The sequence below is a fragment of the Brachyhypopomus gauderio genome, chromosome 17 (genome assembly GCF_052324685.1).
Source record: "Brachyhypopomus gauderio isolate BG-103 chromosome 17, BGAUD_0.2, whole genome shotgun sequence".
NCBI classification, from domain to species: domain Eukaryota; kingdom Metazoa; phylum Chordata; class Actinopteri; order Gymnotiformes; family Hypopomidae; genus Brachyhypopomus; species Brachyhypopomus gauderio.
The window spans coordinates 63,218-81,853 of record NC_135227.1 but is presented as its reverse complement, the minus strand read 5'-3'; the positions used below and the strand labels follow the sequence as shown (position 1 = coordinate 81,853).

General features: G+C 45.5%; 1 protein-coding gene and 1 pseudogene across 1 annotated transcript; both read left to right on the top strand.

Moving 5' to 3' along the window:
* Window positions 1-7,691: 7,691 nt before the first annotated feature.
* On the top strand, window positions 7,692-10,749 carry LOC143481099 (ADP-ribosylation factor-like protein 13B). The gene is made up of 5 exons (XM_076979047.1): window positions 7,692-7,710; window positions 7,797-8,085; window positions 8,495-8,600; window positions 8,743-8,945; window positions 9,030-10,749. Exons 1-5 carry the CDS (start codon window positions 7,692-7,694, stop codon window positions 9,172-9,174), a joined length of 762 nt encoding a protein of 253 aa, XP_076835162.1. The 3' UTR covers window positions 9,175-10,749.
* Window positions 10,750-11,361: 612 nt separating this feature from the next.
* Window positions 11,362-18,425, top strand: LOC143481098 (ADP-ribosylation factor-like protein 13B; annotated as a pseudogene).
* The last annotated feature ends 211 nt before the right edge of the window (window positions 18,426-18,636 follow it).

Below are 18,636 nucleotides of genomic sequence, written 5' to 3'. Positions count from 1 at the left end.
ATTCATGGAGTATCAAAACGTCAAACTTCATGTGTGCAACTGGAAAAATATCACAGCAGCTATAAAAAACAAACAAACAAAAAACTATAGAGAATTGGAACGTCAGCAGACATGAAAGACGCAATGCATTATGGGAGTTTAGGACACAGAAGCTACAGTAGCGACTGGTTAACTAAGAGGCTCAATTACTTTAATTCAGTACAAATTACGATGAAATGGTGAATGCTTGCTGTGTTATCAAGTGCCACAATCGCTCTCACAACAGGAGAGGGAAATGTATCGAAAAAGGAGTATGTGTTTTCAGCTACAAAACCTACAAAAAAATGTGTACAATCAATACTACTACTACTACAATAATAATACATATAGTATATAATATATATACACACAGAGTATATGGAAGTGTATAAAATCAATACTACTACTACTACAATAATAATAGTCAAAGTCAAATTTATTTATATAGCGCTTTTCACAACACACGTTGTCACAAAGCAGCTTTACAATCGTATGGGTCCAGAATCCTAATGAGCAAGCCAAAGGTGACAGTGGCGAGGAAAACTCCCTATAAGGTGGGGATTAGGAAGAAACCTCGGGAGGACCAAGACTCAAAAGGGAACCCATCCTCCATTGGGCGGCCCGTTAACACAAGTCCGTGGCCGCAATGTGGTTTCAAAGTTCCACAGCAACAGTCAAGGCTCCTGTTCCCCGGCCAAGCAGCCTCAGTCCCCTCGGTGCAGGCGGTGGGCCTCAGGCGGGCCAGCATCAGCACGACCCCTCGTGGCAACGGCTTATCCAACCCCGGCATCAGCACATTCACCGGCAAGCCAGACCATCCCCCAGGTGCCTGCAGGTGCCTGTCTCCAATCGTCTTGGGTGGAGGCATGCAAGAAGATAGACAATACAGACTGAGTGGACATGAATTTAAACCACCATTGATTTAAATGTACATAGCTCACGTGCCAGTGATGAGCATGTGGCTCCGGCAGGCTAATCTATAGCAGCATAACTAAAGGGAGGGGTTCAGAGGTGAACACAGGCATGAGGGCTCACTGAGACATTGCTTTCCAGTCAAGTCATTGTCACAAATAGAGTGATGCCATGACACAGCTGGAGGACAGCATCAACATCTCAGATCACCAGAAATCTCAACGTCTGGGGGCCCCCAAGCCCCTACACCTTACAAGGGAAATATTAGCTGAAGGCTTGATTAAATAGGTGAGTCTTAAGTCTAGGTTTAAAGATTGGAACTGTGTCAGAATCTCGTATTGGAGCTGGAAGGCTATTCCATAATACATGGGTCATTCTACAGAAATGTCCGTTTTTCTGTCCCTAGACTTAACAGGGCAGTTGCATTTTAAAATCCCTCAAATTTAGGGATTTATTTACATTTTAAGACAAAACAACATGATATTTGAACAATTATATCTTTTTGAACCACTTATGAGTCAGTTTCTCTTTTCAACCATTTTAGTGTTTTTCCAAGTTCTGTCCTCGTTGTCATGCTGGGAAACTAAGGGCTTTAATTTTTGAATGGAAAACATTTTCTGTTTAAATTGTTGTTGTTGTCATGCTGACCGGTGTCGGCCAGAGGAGCATGGGTTCCCCCCGAGTCTTGGTTCCTCTCAAGGTTTCTTCCTCTAGGGAGTTTTTCCTTGCCACTGTCGCCCTTGGCTTGCTCACTGGAGGCTAGGACTCGGCACTTGTAAAGCTGCTTTGTGACAACAACTGTTGTAAAAAGCGCTATATAAATAAAATTTGATTGATTGATTGATTGATATACTTTATTAACTCAACTGCAGTTATGTGTCCATAAAGGTCCAATATGTCACACAAAATATAAAAAAAACACAATATTGCAAATAAATATAATAAAATACATAATAAATGTGTATGTCCCCTATATTCATGTCACTGGTGTTACTGTATGACAAAAGACTATTATTTTAATATACAAAGCCATGCTGATGACATCACAGGAAGTCATTTTGTTTCCTCTCTGAAGATTATTGAAAACAGACACATTGTAAGTTCAATGTCATTTTTCATTTTTTATAAATTTTATCATCTACCCTAAGATTTCCTTCGAAGCTTCAGTGCAAGTCACTGGTATGCCCTACTTTAATCTTTGGAAAATGAACATAGAATAATAAAAATTGATTAATTTATACATAATTCAGTGAGTAGTTCATGACAGTCAACATGTGGTTTGATTCCCTGTGGCAGCTATTTTGTAAAAAAAACTGTTATGACAGTTGTCACCGGTGTTACTGTCACGATGGGTAACGGTACATGAAATCTTCAAATAAATGTACAAAAAAGGCAAAAAGCCATTTAGGTGTACCTTATGTATGTTCTTATAGCCAATCAGTACAGTAATAATGTAGTATAATTTAAAATCCTAAAAAAATAAATTTATGTAGGAAAAATGTCCACCTGTCAAAAGTGGACGTTTTTGTAGAATGACCCACATATAGTATATATGTATATACATATATACAGTATATAGAAATGTGTACAATCAATACTTCTACTACTACTATAATAATAATGAAGGGAAACGTTAATTCCCTTTATTTTGTCAAAATACCAGTTTTTTTTCTTCTGTATTTATCTCGTGGCAGTGAGTGATATCACATGCACGGTCCATTTATTCTTGGATGCGTGTCCTAAAACATGGCGGCCACTACCCAGCATGCAATGCGTCGTGACGTAGATTCCCATTCTATATACAGAGCAGTGTAACGTTTCGCAACTTGGAGACGGACGCAAATGCGGAAGAAAACTCAATTTATTGAGAGAAACACTCTGAGCCTCTTGGAGGCGAATCGTGCCAACCCTTAACGCACGGGAACGGCGAGGCATGTTAAACACGAGACAGCTTTACTTTAACAGACAAGCAGTACTTTAACAGACATGCAGTATAACTCAAAGCCTTACATAGGCCAGTCGTGTTGAGACAGATCTACGTTCATAGACAGGCAGTATATAATACATGTAACATGGCCAGTAACACTCTTTACGTGACGACTAGATCACCGACAGTACATAACGTATGCAACCTAGGCAGTAACACTCTTTACATGACGACCGGATCACCGACAGTACATAACACATGTAACATGGGCAGTAACACTCTTTACGTGACGACTAGATCACCGACAGTACATAACGTATGCAAACTGGGCAGTAACACTCTTTACGTGACGACTAGATCACCGACAGTACATAACACATGTAACATGGGCAGTAACACTCTTTACGTGACGACTAGATCACCGACAGTACATAACGTATGCAACCTGGGCAGTAACACTCTTTACGTGACGACTAGATCACCGACAGTACATAACGTATGCAACCTGGGCAGTAACACTCTTTACGTGACGACTAGATCACCGACAGTACATAACACATGCACACAGAACCTCGCAGAGAATAAACGGCTCTGCAAACCTAACAACCCCAGAACCTCAAGGATCAAAGCGAGAGACTACTTAACTTTGGTAGCGTAGATAAAGAAAGCCGGAACGACAGGTGAGCACGACTCAACGACCAGAAATGGAAGAACAACAGTACCGGACTAGACAGACGAAATCTACCCACGGAGAAACGGTGAGACTAAGCACGGGTAACGAACAGGATGACTCACGCCAGGAGATTAGACATCGGAGAATATAACTGGATACTAATCAGCCGAGAACTCAAAACAGCTGAGTGACTCTAGAAACCAAACTAACACAGAGGGCGGGGCTAACACTTCACAAAGACTATTGAAACGCAAGAAACAGAAGAGACGGAACATGACCATGTAACAGTACCCCCCCCCTAAAGCGTGCCACACTGGGGCACGCAAAAATCCCCTCAAAGGGGACCGATAGAATCAGACAAAAACCCAGAAGAAGCCAGGGAAGACGAACTAGACACCGGGATAACAACCGGCGTGGACAACTCGGACCTAGAGGGGACAAAAGAGGACCGACAATGGGCAAAGGAAACAGACGATGAGTCCGGCCCACGGTCTGATAACTCGCAAAATGAACCAGAAGGATCCCTAACAGAACACAAAGACCCCAGCGCAGGACCACTCGAAGACAGTACCGAGGCCCAGCCGACGCAGACACGGGCCCGACCGACTGAGAATTTGTTCCAAGAGAACGGGAGGGTCGCAGATCCCTGGGGCACTGGACAGGATCCAGGGCAACGGACACCGGACTGGCAGGCACAGACTCAGCTAAACCGGAACCCAATGGAGACTCCGAAGAGGGGCCATGGGGAACAAAACTAACACCAGATGAACACACAAAAACAGATAACAATATACACAAAACAACAGACATATGCACCGGCACCCAATACGTAAGCACACAAGGCATAGACAAACACATAGGAACAGAAACGTAATGTTTACACACTTCCCGAACAACAGGAACCAGTACAGGCAAAGACATCATAACAGGCACAGGGACTAAAACATAACCTGGAACAGGGGCAAGGAGTAAGGGCATAGTCCTACAGTCAAAGCTGTTTAAAAGATCAAAAATAGAAAGGACACTTCCAGAAGGCTCTTCTGTGGTCGAATTTGTAACAGAAGTACCGCATAGGGGCTCTTGGTAAGCTGGATGAACAGGAACCGACTCCATCTGAGTGTCAGGCAGAATGGCCTCCGGGACAGACTGGGAGTCAGGCAGAATGGCCTCCGGGACAGACTGGGAGTCAGGCAGCGGACACTCCGGGACAGACTGGGAGTCAGGCAGCGGACACTCCGGGACAGACTGGGAGTCAGTAAATTCTTTTGAAATACATTTGGAATTTTCAAAAGAATACTGGTAATGGCAACCAAGCTTAAACAAAATATCAGTTTCAATCTTGAGTCAGATATCAACACACAGATTCAAGACTTTTCAACAAGAACATTGACATTTTACCTATCAAAAGCAATGGTAATCTTTCTCATGTTACTTCTCATGTAGATTAACATTTTAAAGTGTAACAGCATAAAATGGATGTTCATTGATGTACAGTGAATTAAGATAAAAACTGTGATGTTTAATGTGTTGTTTCAGAACACTAAGAAGCGTACTTCTACAGCTGTATACGGCCTAGGAAAGAACATATCACCTTCAAAGCGGCTTAGGGATTATTTGGTGGATGGAGTTTCAACATTTACAAGTGAAGGTCCCAAGTCTGAAGCCACAGAGAAAACTCCTCAGATGAAGCCAGACACCTCCTTTAAAACTGAGGTAAATTCAGATGTAGGTGAACAATTGTGATAAATGGTTCTAAAGCCTCAAGCCTGAACTGTAGTAGCAGGTTAGAAATATGCCCTCCATTTTGTGCAGGTAGTGAATGATCGATGAAAATAACTTTTTTATTGTCTTGATTTAGCCTGCAAAGAGGAGGAAGAGGGGGACTGAGATGCTGGAGAGTCTGGGAAAGCCCTCAGAGTTTGTGGAGGAGTGCTATATGAACAACGCTGCTATTCTTCCACACCTCTGTTCACTCCCAACCACTGCTCACTCATCCAACACAGCCATGAGCTCCATCTGTGGCCAGCTGAGCAGAGACGATCCCTTGATGATCCATGGCCACAGTGTGCAGGGGTACCAAGACATCTACCACCGTGTCGTGGATCCCATGCTCAGGACTCCCTCCGGACAGCCTCGGCCCTACAGCTTGGATCTGGGCCGCAGGATTAAGCAGCGCCTGTGGGAGGTGCTGTACTGTCCCAGTCAACAAGAGGAAGTGCAGCCTGATTGACAGCTCCGTGTTTCTGAGACCTTCTCCACACCTACTCTAAAAAGCTTCGCGCCACATGTTAAAGTGGACATCAGTGGAGAGCCCATGCCGCGACAGCCTAAGAAGAAAAGGCCAAGACACTAACATCATTATTATTATTATTATATTACACTTACTATAATATTTACTATTACTTCTACATTTCTATAATCATTAACTTCATATTTTACAATTAGATATTCTGTATTTGTCACGGTACGCCGGCCCCCTACCGGTCGCCTCCGTCCACAGTGGCAGTTGTTGTTGTTGTGGTGTTTGTCCCTGAGGTGGGCGGAGCCCGCGATCCGTCTCACCTGAAGGTGATCTAATGTATGTTTTGTGTTCTGTGTTTCAGCTCCTGGACTGCAGGGGGTGTGTCCCTGCCTTGTCCCTGCCTTCCTGCCCCTTCATGTTTTGTGTGCTGCCGCTGTGTGCCAGTCGCATCCATCCACAGCGGCAGTTGTCGTTGTTGTGGTGTTTGTCCCTCAGGTGGGCGGAGCCCGCAATCCGTCTCACCTGAGGGTGATCTAATGTATGTTTTGTGTTCTGTGTTTCAGGTGCTGGACTGCAGGGGGTGTGTCCCTGCCTTCCTGCCCCTTCATGTTTTGTGTGCTGCCGCTGTGTGCCACACACCTAGTGTAGGTGGACACCAAGGTATTTGTAGGACCAAGTGTGAGAGTGTGCTTATGTGTGCGCGTGTGTGTGTGTGTGTGTCTCAGTCATACAACTTCCTAAAGCATTGATGTTATGTGTCCTGCCAAAGGACTTCTCTTTAAACAGAATTATGAAGAGAAGAAATATTGTCTCAACAGAAACATGTCAGAACTGTTCCAAAGAGCAACAGTGATTTACTTATTTATAATTTTTTTCTATCTTATGTAAATGTTTGAAAAAAAATTAAAATGGTTTATATAATTGGGATGGGTTCAAGGGTTTATATCAAAATGTTTGTCCTAAAAAAAATTATAAAATGCATATATGAAAGTATAAAATGTTTTTGTTTATTCCAAAATGAATCCCACTGATCATAACTTGTCACTGAAGAGTGTAGGAAGGTTACAAAAACTGGACCTCGACCAAGTATGCAATGTAATTGGTTTCTTTTCACAGAATAAAAGTTACTAAACGACTCTTGTATCGCTTAGCGGCTACCGAGACGTGTGAGGTGTTGGGCCTGACATCCTCACACTGTCCACTAGGGGCGCTACTGCCGATATGGACGGTCGTGCCAGCGGGACAGAACGTATGAAATCACATGCAGCCATAGCAGCCAGAGAACGCGGGGTAAACAGCAACCAAAGCGTCTTGTTTTGATTCTAAAGTTAGCTAGCGCTATCTTTAACGATCGTGAATCGACCAAGTTTAAAACCAACAGCTTTATATCTATATCAAAACCAACTGCTTTATTTCTATAAATATATCCTTGGGTATATAGAAAGGCGCTATATAAGTTGAAGATTCATTCATTCATTCATTCATTCAATACCAACTGCTTTATTTCTAGATTCGTTTTACTGTTTATGTAAAAAACAAATCTGTAATTCTGTAAATATCTGTAATTACCTTTCTTTTTTTAATATCTGTGTTTAAATTGTATTTAGTTTGACTGTTAGTTAAGACTGTTAGTTAAGATCGTGTTTTGGAGGGTATAAGCAGCCTGCAGCATAACGGGACACAGACACGGTGTCGTTCCCTGCCTGTCACTCACCTAACCTCAGTTAGATACTTGACCATTTAGGTTTTCAGAGTGAAAGCTAGATTAAAAGGTTTAGTGAGATGGCGAGCTGCTGTAGCTGGCTGAAAAGGTGGCGTAAGCCTGCAAGGTAAGTCAGTGTATTTTGATTATAAACTGTCCATAAATCGCTGATATCTGAATTGTACTTTTAATCTGCACGACCACGGACGCTAATGAGATGAGCAGTAAAGCTCTGGGTAAAGGCTGAAACTCTCCAGTCTCGCTCTCGGAGTCGGTACAAGTTCAGCTCGCTCCAAGGTTAAAGCTACTGCGGGTCGCTAAGCGCACCGTAGTCTCACAGTAACGCATGTCTCTCCCTCAGAGAACCCAGTCAATGTGGCCCCCACGGTGGGCTTCTCCAAGGTGGACCTGAAACGAGGCAAGTTCCAGGTGACCATCTTCGACCTCGGCGGTGGGAAGCGCATCCGCGGCATCTGGGAGAACTACTACTCAGAGTCGCACGGCGTGGTGTTCGTGGTGGACTCCAGCGACATCCAGAGGATCCATGAGACCAGAGCCACCATGGCCGAGGTCCTCCGACACCCTCGAATCGCCGGCAAGCCCGTGCTAGTGTGAGTGGCACATCTCTCGTTACATCTCACACGCGTCTCACGCACGTCTTGTTTCCCGGACCTCCTCGCAGCCTTCAGAGCACCCCTGCACTTCAACACCATAGTTCCTACAACGTCACTGTGAGAAGCACACACCTTAGATCATCCACATGACATCTCCTGTCATAGATGATTCTCCAGCGTGATATTGTGGTAACAGACATCACGAGACACAACATCGCAGACGGCAGACACCATGAGGATGTATTGGTTGTCCGGTGTTGTTTGTGTTTTGTCCGTGTTAGGCACATACACGCACACGCACACACTTCAGTGCTCTGAAGTGCAGACCTTGAGTCATGTGTTTGTGAGAGCTTTCACTTGGCGTACACACAGAGCTCACTCTATACCCCCCCCCCCCCCCCCCCAGACTGGCCAATAAGCAGGACCAGGAAGGAGCATTGCCTGAAGCCGACATCATTGAGAGCCTATCACTGGAAAAGCTGGTCAATGAGCAAAAATGTCGCTGTCAGCTTGTGAGTATTTATTCAGTGAGCATCTTCACAGCGGGGAGAAACTTGGTAGCCTACAAGGTTTTCCTGGGGGGGGTACAATCCAGCTGTACCTTTGAGAAAACAAGCCAACGAGACGAGGCTGAACTTGTGCTGACCTCACCAGGAGCCGTGCTCGGCGGTGTTGGGCTACGGCCGGACGGTGGACAAGTCCATCAGGAGAGGCCTGAAATGGCTCCTGAGCAACATCGCCGAGGACTACGAGGCGATCGCCGAGCGCGTGCAGAGGGACACGGCCAAGCAGCGGGCCTGGGAGGAGCAAGACAGGAAGGAGCGAGCAGAACGAGTGAGGAAAATACGGGAGGAGAGGTCAGGAAACCGTGTGTGTGAGAGAGACAGTACTGTTTTGGTTCTGGTGAAATATATATTTTGAAGGGTTTACTCTTCCTGTAGGGACAGAAAAGAGCGTGAGGAGGCGGAGCAGGAAGAGAGGCGAGTGGAAGAGAAGAAGGAGGAGGAGGAGGGTGCCAACATGCCCAGCCCCATCCAGCCAATAAACAGTGTTGTTCATGAGGCAGGTTTCCCTCCCAGCCAATGAGGTGTTTAATGTGCCTCAATGTTCCTCTTAATCAGACCGCTGTTCAAACTTCAGTTAATTTAGTAAATTATTTCAGAAGGACAATAAGGAGGATAAGGAGACGGGAAAGGGAGAGGACGCCCTGCATTTGCACTTTAGTCCTGAAGGATTAGTGGCCAGGTTGTTGGAGGGCAGTGTTAGTGTTTAGCATTCGGTGACACTAAATTAGCAGTAGGCAGCAAGCTTTATCACCGATTTTGGAGTACTCTTTACGTTGGGGTTGTGGTTTGAGCTGTATACGCAATCAAGGGAAGGACTCTTAGGGTATAGCTGCAACTGGGATTAACTAATATTTAATATTTAACTAATATTAACTAATATTTGACCCAGTTCACTCTCACCATAAAACAACTTACACCAGGAAACAGTAGAACATTGGCCAATAGTGAGAGTGCACCAGTTTTGGAAAGATATTTACTATGAATTTCAAAGTTTTCCATGTCAAGAAAGTTCACCAAGTTCACTGCACAGCTAGTGAAAGGTAAGAAATAACCTGTAGTTCTCCCCAACAGAGGGAGCTTTGTGTTTAGTATGTGTGCACACATACCAACTTAAACTGCTTCCAAGGTGGAGGCCATGTTTCCAACATTGAAAGAGAAAGACACACTCACTATACCACATATCATGTCTATAGTGTAGCCTACATAAGAAGAATTTTCTCTGAACTTGGTAGTAGTTTTCAGTAATCAGACAGATTTTTTTCAGAACAAAATGGTCTCTCGGAAACTCGCAAAATGAACCAGAAGGATCCCTAACAGAACACGAAGACCCCAGCGCAGGACCACTCGAAGACAGTACCGAGGCCCAGCCGACGCAGACACGGGCCCGACCGACTGAGAATTTGTTCCAAGAGAACGGGAGGGTCGCAGATCCCTGGGGCACTGGACAGGATCCAGGGCAACGGACACCGGACTGGCAGGCACAGACTCAGCTAAACCGGAACCCAATGGAGACTCCGAAGAGGGGCCATGGGGAACAAAACTAACACCAGATGAACACACAAAAACAGATAACAATATACACAAAACAACAGACATATGCACCGGCACCCAATACGTAAGCACACAAGGCATAGACAAACACATAGGAACAGAAACGTAATGTTTACACACTTCCCGAACAACAGGAACCAGTACAGGCAAAGACATCATAACAGGCACAGGGACTAAAACATAACCTGGAACAGGAGCAAGGAGTAAGGGCATAGTCCTACAGTCAAAGCTGTTTAAAAGATCAAAAATAGAAAGGACACTTCCAGAAGGCTCTTCTGTGGTCGAATTTGTAACAGAAGTACCGCATAGGGGCTCTTGGTAAGCTGGATGAACAGGAACCGACTCCATCTGAGTGTCAGGCAGAATGGCCTCCGGGACAGACTGGGAGTCAGGCAGAATGGCCTCCGGGACAGACTGGGAGTCAGGCAGCGGACACTCCGGGACAGACTGGGAGTCAGGCAGCGGACACTCCGGGACAGACTGGGAGTCAGGCAGCGGACACTCCGTGACAGACTGGGAGGCAGTAAATTCTTTTGAAATACATTTGGAATTTTCAAAAGAATACTGGTAATGGCAACCAAGCTTAAACAAAATATCAGTTTCAATCTTGAGTCAGATATCAACACACAGATTCAAGACTTTTCAACAAGAACATTGACATTTTACCTATCAAAAGCAATGGTAATCTTTCTCATGTTACTTCTCATGTAGATTAACATTTTAAAGTGTAACAGCATAAAATGGATGTTCATTGATGTACAGTGAATTAAGATAAAAACTGTGATGTTTAATGTGTTGTTTCAGAACTCTAAGAAGCGTACTTCTACAGCTGTATACGGCCTAGGAAAGAACATATCACCTTCAAAGCGGCTTAGGGATTATTTGGTGGATGGAGTTTCAACATTTACAAGTGAAGGCCCCAAGTCTGAAGCCACAGAGAAAACTCCTCAGATGAAGCCAGACACCTCCTTTAAAACTGAGGTAAATTCAGATGTAGGTGAACAATTGTGATAAATGGTTCTAAAGCCTCAAGCCTGAACTGTAGTAGCAGGTTAGAAATATGCCCTCCATTTTGTGCAGGTAGTGAATGATCGATGAAAATAACTTTTTTATTGTCTTGATTTAGCCTGCAAAGAGGAGGAAGAGGGAGACTGAGATGCTGGAGAGTCTGGGAAAGCCCTCAGAGTTTGTGGAGGAGTGCTATATGAACAACGCTGCTATTCTTCCACACCTCTGTTCACTCCCAACCACTGCTCACTCATCCAACACAGCCATGAGCTCCATCTGTGGCCAGCTGAGCAGAGACGATCCCTTGATGATCCACGGCCACAGTGTGCAGGGGTACCAAGACATCTACCACCGTGTCGTGGATCCCATGCTCAGGACTCCCTCCGGACAGCCTCGGCCCTACAGCTTGGATCTGGGCCGCAGGATTAAGCAGCGCCTGTGGGAGGTGCTGTACTGTCCCAGTCAACAAGAGGAAGTGCAGCCTGATTGACAGCTCCGTGTTTCTGAGACCTTCTCCACACCTACTCTAAAAAGCTTCGCGCCACATGTTGAAGTGGACATCAGTGGAGAGCCCATGCCGCGACAGCCTAAGAAGAAAAGGCCAAGACACTAACATCATTATTATTATTATTATATTACACTTACTATAATATTTACTATTACTTCTACATTTCTATAATGATTAACTTCATATTTTACAATTAGATATTCTGTATTTGTCACGGTACGCCGGCCCCCTACCGGTCGCCTCCGTCCACAGTGGCAGTTGTTGTTGTTGTGGTGTTTGTCCCTGAGGTGGGCGGAGCCCGCGATCCGTCTCACCTGAAGGTGATCTAATGTATGTTTTGTGTTCTGTGTTTCAGCTCCTGGACTGCAGGGGGTGTGTCCCTGCCTTCCTGCCCCTTCATGTTTTGTGTGCTGCCGCTGTGTGCCAGTCGCATCCGTCCACAGCGGCAGTTGTCGTTGTTGTGGTGTTTGTCCCTCAGGTGGGCGGAGCCCGCGATCCGTCTCACCTGAGGGTGATCTAATGTATGTTTTGTGTTCTGTGTTTCAGCTCCTGGACTGCAGGGGGTGTGTCCCTGGCCTTGTCCCTGCCTTCCTGCCCCTTCATGTTTTGTGTGCTGCCGCTGTGTGCCACACACCTAGTGTAGGTGGACACCAAGGTATTTGTAGGACCAAGTGTGAGAGTGTGCTTATGTGTGCGCGTGTGTGTGTGTGTGTGTCTCAGTCATACAACTTCCTAAAGCATTGATGTTATGTGTCCTGCCAAAGGACTTCTCTTTAAACAGAATTATGAAGAGAAGAAATATTGTCTCAACAGAAACATGTCAGAACTGTTCCAAAGAGCAACAGTGATTTACTTATTTATAATTTTTTTCTATCTTATGTAAATGTTTGAAAAAAAATTAAAATGGTTTATATAATTGGGATGGGTTCAAGGGTTTATATCAAAATGTTTGTCCTAAAAAAAATTATAAAATGCATATATGAAAGTATAAAATGTTTTTGTTTATTCCAAAATGAATCCCACTGATCATAACTTGTCACTGAAGAGTGTAGGAAGGTTACAAAAACTGGACCTCGACCAAGTATGCAATGTAATTGGTTTCTTTTCACAGAATAAAAGTTACTAAACGACTCTTGTATCGCTTAGCGGCTACCGAGACGTGTGAGGTGTTGGGCCTGACATCCTCACACTGTCCACTAGGGGCGCTACTGCCGATATGGACGGTCGTGCCAGCGGGACAGAACGTATGAAATCACATGCAGCCATAGCAGCCAGAGAACGCGGGGTAAACAGCAACCAAAGCGTCTTGTTTTGATTCTAAAGTTAGCTAGCGCTATCTTTAACGATCGTGAATCGACCAAGTTTAAAACCAACAGCTTTATTTCTATATCAAAACCAACTGCTTTATTTCTATAAATATATCCTTGGGTATATAGAAAGGCGCTATATAAGTTGAAGATTCATTCATTCATTCATTCATTCAATACCAACTGCTTTATTTCTAGATTCGTTTTACTGTTTATGTAAAAAACAAATCTGTAATTCTGTAAATATCTGTAATTACCTTTCTTTTTTTAATATCTGTGTTTAAATTGTATTTAGTTTGACTGTTAGTTAAGACTGTTAGTTAAGATCGTGTTTTGGAGGGTATAAGCAGCCTGCAGCATAACGGGACACAGACACGGTGTCGTTCCCTGCCTGTCACTCACCTAACCTCAGTTAGATACTTGACCATTTAGGTTTTCAGAGTGAAAGCTAGATTAAAAGGTTTAGTGAGATGGCGAGCTGCTGTAGCTGGCTGAAAAGGTGGCGTAAGCCTGCAAGGTAAGTCAGTGTATTTTGATTATAAACTGTCCATAAATCGCTGATATCTGAATTGTACTTTTAATCTGCACGACCACGGACGCTAATGAGATGAGCAGTAAAGCTCTGGGTAAAGGCTGAAACTCTCCAGTCTCGCTCTCGGAGTCGGTACAAGTTCAGCTCGCTCCAAGGTTAAAGCTACTGCGGGTCGCTAAGCGCACCGTAGTCTCACAGTAACGCATGTCTCTCCCTCAGAGAACCCAGTCAATGTGGCCCCCACGGTGGGCTTCTCCAAGGTGGACCTGAAACGAGGCAAGTTCCAGGTGACCATCTTCGACCTCGGCGGTGGGAAGCGCATCCGCGGCATCTGGGAGAACTACTACTCAGAGTCGCACGGCGTGGTGTTCGTGGTGGACTCCAGCGACATCCAGAGGATCCATGAGACCAGAGCCACCATGGCCGAGGTCCTCCGACACCCTCGAATCGCCGGCAAGCCCGTGCTAGTGTGAGTGGCACATCTCTCGTTACATCTCACACGCGTCTCACGCACGTCTCGTTTCCCGGACCTCCTCGCAGCCTTCAGAGCACCCCTGCACTTCAACACCATAGTTCCTACAACGTCACTGTGAGAAGCACACACCTTAGATCATCCACATGACATCTCCTGTCATAGATGGTTCTCCAGCGTGATATTGTGGTAACAGACATCACGAGACACAACATCGCAGACGGCAGACACCATGAGGATGTATTGGTTGTCCGGTGTTGTTTGTGTTTTGTCCGTGTTAGGCACATACACGCACACACACACACTTCAGTGCTCTGAAGTGCAGACCTTGAGTCATGTGTTTGTGAGAGCTTTCACTTGGCGTACACACAGAGCTCACTCTATACCCCCCCCCCCCCCCCCCCCAGACTGGCCAATAAGCAGGACCAGGAAGGAGCATTGCCTGAAGCCGACATCATTGAGAGCCTATCACTGGAAAAGCTGGTCAATGAGCAAAAATGTCGCTGTCAGCTTGTGAGTATTTATTCAGTGAGCATCTTCACAGCGGGGAGAAACTTGGTAGCCTACAAGGTTTTCCTGGGGGGGGGTGGGGGTACAATCCAGCTGTACCTTTGAGAAAACAAGCCAACGAGACGAGGCTGAACTTGTGCTGACCTCACCAGGAGCCGTGCTCGGCGGTGTTGGGCTACGGCCGGACGGTGGACAAGTCCATCAGGAGAGGCCTGAAATGGCTCCTGAGCAACATCGCCGAGGACTACGAGGCGATCGCCGAGCGCGTGCAGAGGGACACGGCCAAGCAGCGGGCCTGGGAGGAGCAAGACAGGAAGGAGCGAGCGGAACGAGTGAGGAAAATACGGGAGGAGAGGTCAGGAAACCGTGTGTGTGAGAGAGACAGTACTGTTTTGGTTCTGGTGAAATATATATTTTGAAGGGTTTACTCTTCCTGTAGGGACAGGAAAGAGCGTGAGGAGGCGGAGCAGGAAGAGAGGCGAGTGGAGGAGAAGAAGGAGGAGGAGGAGGGTGCCAACATGCCCAGCCCCATCCAGCCAATAAACAGTGTTGTTCATGAGGCAGGTTTCCCTCCCAGCCAATGAGGTGTTTAATGTGCCTCAATGTTCCTCTTAATCAGACCGCTGTTCAAACTTCAGTTAATTTAGTAAATTATTTCAGAAGGACAATAAGGAGGATAAGGAGACGGGAAAGGGAGAGGACGCCCTGCATTTGCACTTTAGTCCTGAAGGATTAGTGGCCAGGTTGTTGGAGGGCAGTGTTAGTGTTTAGCATTCGGTGACACTAAATTAGCAGTAGGCAGCAAGCTTTATCACCGATTTTGGAGTACTCTTTACGTTGGGGTTGTGGTTTGAGCTGTATACGCAATCAAGGGAAGGACTCTTAGGGTATAGCTGCAACTGGGATTAACTAATATTTAATATTTAACTAATATTAACTAATATTTGACCCAGTTCACTCTCACCATAAAACAACTTACACCAGGAAACAGTAGAACATTGGCCAATAGTGAGAGTGCACCAGTTTTGGAAAGATATTTACTATGAATTTCAAAGTTTTCCATGTCAAGAAAGTTCACCAAGTTCACTGCACAGCTAGTGAAAGGTAAGAAATAACCTGTAGTTCTCCCCAACAGAGGGAGCTTTGTGTTTAGTATGTGTGCACACATACCAACTTAAACTGCTTCCAAGGTGGAGGCCATGTTTCCAACATTGAAAGAGAAAGACACACTCACTATACCACATATCATGTCTATAGTGTAGCCTACATAAGAAGAATTTTCTCTGAACTTGGTAGTAGTTTTCAGTAATCAGACAGATTTTTTTCAGAACAAAATGGTCTCTCGGAAACTCGCAAAATGAACCAGAAGGATCCCTAACAGAACACGAAGACCCCAGCGCAGGACCACTCGAAGACAGTACCGAGGCCCAGCCGACGCAGACACGGGCCCGACCGACTGAGAATTTGTTCCAAGAGAACGGGAGGGTCGCAGATCCCTGGGGCACTGGACAGGATCCAGGGCAACGGACACCGGACTGGCAGGCACAGACTCAGCTAAACCGGAACCCAATGGAGACTCCGAAGAGGGGCCATGGGGAACAAAACTAACACCAGATGAACACACAAAAACAGATAACAATATACACAAAACAACAGACATATGCACCGGCACCCAATACGTAAGCACACAAGGCATAGACAAACACATAGGAACAGAAACGTAATGTTTACACACTTCCCGAACAACAGGAACCAGTACAGGCAAAGACATCATAACAGGCACAGGGACTAAAACATAACCTGGAACAGGAGCAAGGAGTAAGGGCATAGTCCTACAGTCAAAGCTGTTTAAAAGATCAAAAATAGAAAGGACACTTCCAGAAGGCTCTTCTGTGGTCGAATTTGTAACAGAAGTACCGCATAGGGGCTCTTGGTAAGCTGGATGAACAGGAACCGACTCCATCTGAGTGTCAGGCAGAATGGCCTCCGGGACAGACTGGGAGTCAGGCAGAATGGCCTCCGGGACAGACTGGGAGTCAGGCAGCGGACACTCCGGGACAGACTGGGAGTCAGGCAGCGGACACTCCGGGACAGACTGGGAGTCAGGCAGCGGACACTCCGGGACAGACTGGGAGTCAGGCAGCGGACACTCCGGGACAGACTGGGAGTCAGGCAGCGGACACTCCGGGACAGACTGGGAGTCAGTAAATTCTTTTGAAATACATTTGGAATTTTCAAAAGAATACTGGTAATGGCAACCAAGCTTAAACAAAATATCAGTTTCAATCTTGAGTCAGATATCAACACACAGATTCAAGACTTTTCAACAAGAACATTGACATTTTACCTATCAAAAGCAATGGTAATCTTTCTCATGTTACTTCTCATGTAGATTAACATTTTAAAGTGTAACAGCATAAAATGGATGTTCATTGATGTACAGTGAATTAAGATAAAAACTGTGATGTTTAATGTGTTGTTTCAGAACACTAAGAAGCGTACTTCTACAGCTGTATACGGCCTAGGAAAGAACATATCACCTTCAAAGCGGCTTAGGGATTATTTGGTGGATGGAGTTTCAACATTTACAAGTGAAGGTCCCAAGTCTGAAGCCACAGAGAAAACTCCTCAGATGAAGCCAGACACCTCCTTTAAAACTGAGGTAAATTCAGATGTAGGTGAACAATTGTGATAAATGGTTCTAAAGCCTCAAGCCTGAACTGTAGTAGCAGGTTAGAAATATGCCCTCCATTTTGTGCAGGTAGTGAATGATCGATGAAAATAACTTTTTTATTGTCTTGATTTAGCCTGCAAAGAGGAGGAAGAGGGAGACTGAGATGCTGGAGAGTCTGGGAAAGCCCTCAGAGTTTGTGGAGGAGTGCTATATGAACAACGCTGCTATTCTTCCACACCTCTGTTCACTCCCAACCACTGCTCACTCATCCAACACAGCCATGAGCTCCATCTGTGGCCAGCTGAGCAGAGACGATCCCTTGATGATCCACGGCCACAGTGTGCAGGGGTACCAAGACATCTACCACCGTGTCGTGGATCCCATGCTCAGGACTCCCTCCGGACAGCCTCGGCCCTACAGCTTGGATCTGGGCCGCAGGATTAAGCAGCGCCTGTGGGAGGTGCTGTACTGTCCCAGTCAACAAGAGGAAGTGCAGCCTGATTGACAGCTCCGTGTTTCTGAGACCTTCTCCACACCTACTCTAAAAAGCTTCGCGCCACATGTTGAAGTGGACATCAGTGGAGAGCCCATGCCGCGACAGCCTAAGAAGAAAAGGCCAAGACACTAACATCATTATTATTATTATTATATTACACTTACTATAATATTTACTATTACTTCTACATTTCTATAATCATTAACTTCATATTTTACAATTAGATATTCTGTATTTGTCACGGTACGCCGGCCCCCTACCGGTCGCCTCCGTCCACAGTGGCAGTTGTTGTTGTTGTGGTGTTTGTCCCTGAGGTGGGCGGAGCCCGCGATCCGTCTCACCTGAAGGTGATCTAATGTATGTTTTGTGTTCTGTGTTTCAGCTCCTGGACTGCAGGGGGTGTGTCCCTGCCTTCCTGCCCCTTCATGTTTTGTGTGCTGCCGCTGTGTGCCAGTCGCATCCGTCCACAGCGGCAGTTGTCGTTGTTGTGGTGTTTGTCCCTCAGGTGGGCGGAGCCCGCGATCCGTCTCACCTGAGGGTGATCTAATGTATGTTTTGTGTTCTGTGTTTCAGGTGCTGGACTGCAGGGGGTGTGTCCCTGCCTTCCTGCCCCTTCATGTTTTGTGTGCTGCCGCTGTGTGCCACACACCTAGTGTAGGTGGACACCAAGGTATTTGTAGGACCAAGTGTGAGAGTGTGCTTATGTGTGCGCGTGTGTGTCTCAGTCATACAACTTCCTAAAGCATTGATGTTATGTGTCCTGCCAAAGGACTTCTCTTTAAACAGAATTATGAAGAGAAGAAATATTGTCTCAACAGAAACATGTCAGAACTGTTCCAAAGAGCAACAGTGATTTACTTATTTATAATTTTTTTCTATCTTATGTAAATGTTTGAAAAAAAATTAAAATGGTTTATATAATTG

What these genes read in the sequence shown, in the direction of transcription:
- LOC143481099 (XM_076979047.1), top strand. An exon ending in GCCGGCAAGCCCGTGCTAGT is followed by an intron (nt 8,086 to 8,494) that starts GTGAGTGGCACA and finishes CCCCCCCCCCAG; the next exon opens with ACTGGCCAATAAGCAGGACC. An exon ending in AGGAAAATACGGGAGGAGAG is followed by an intron (nt 8,946 to 9,029) that starts GTCAGGAAACCG and finishes CTCTTCCTGTAG; the next exon opens with GGACAGAAAAGAGCGTGAGG.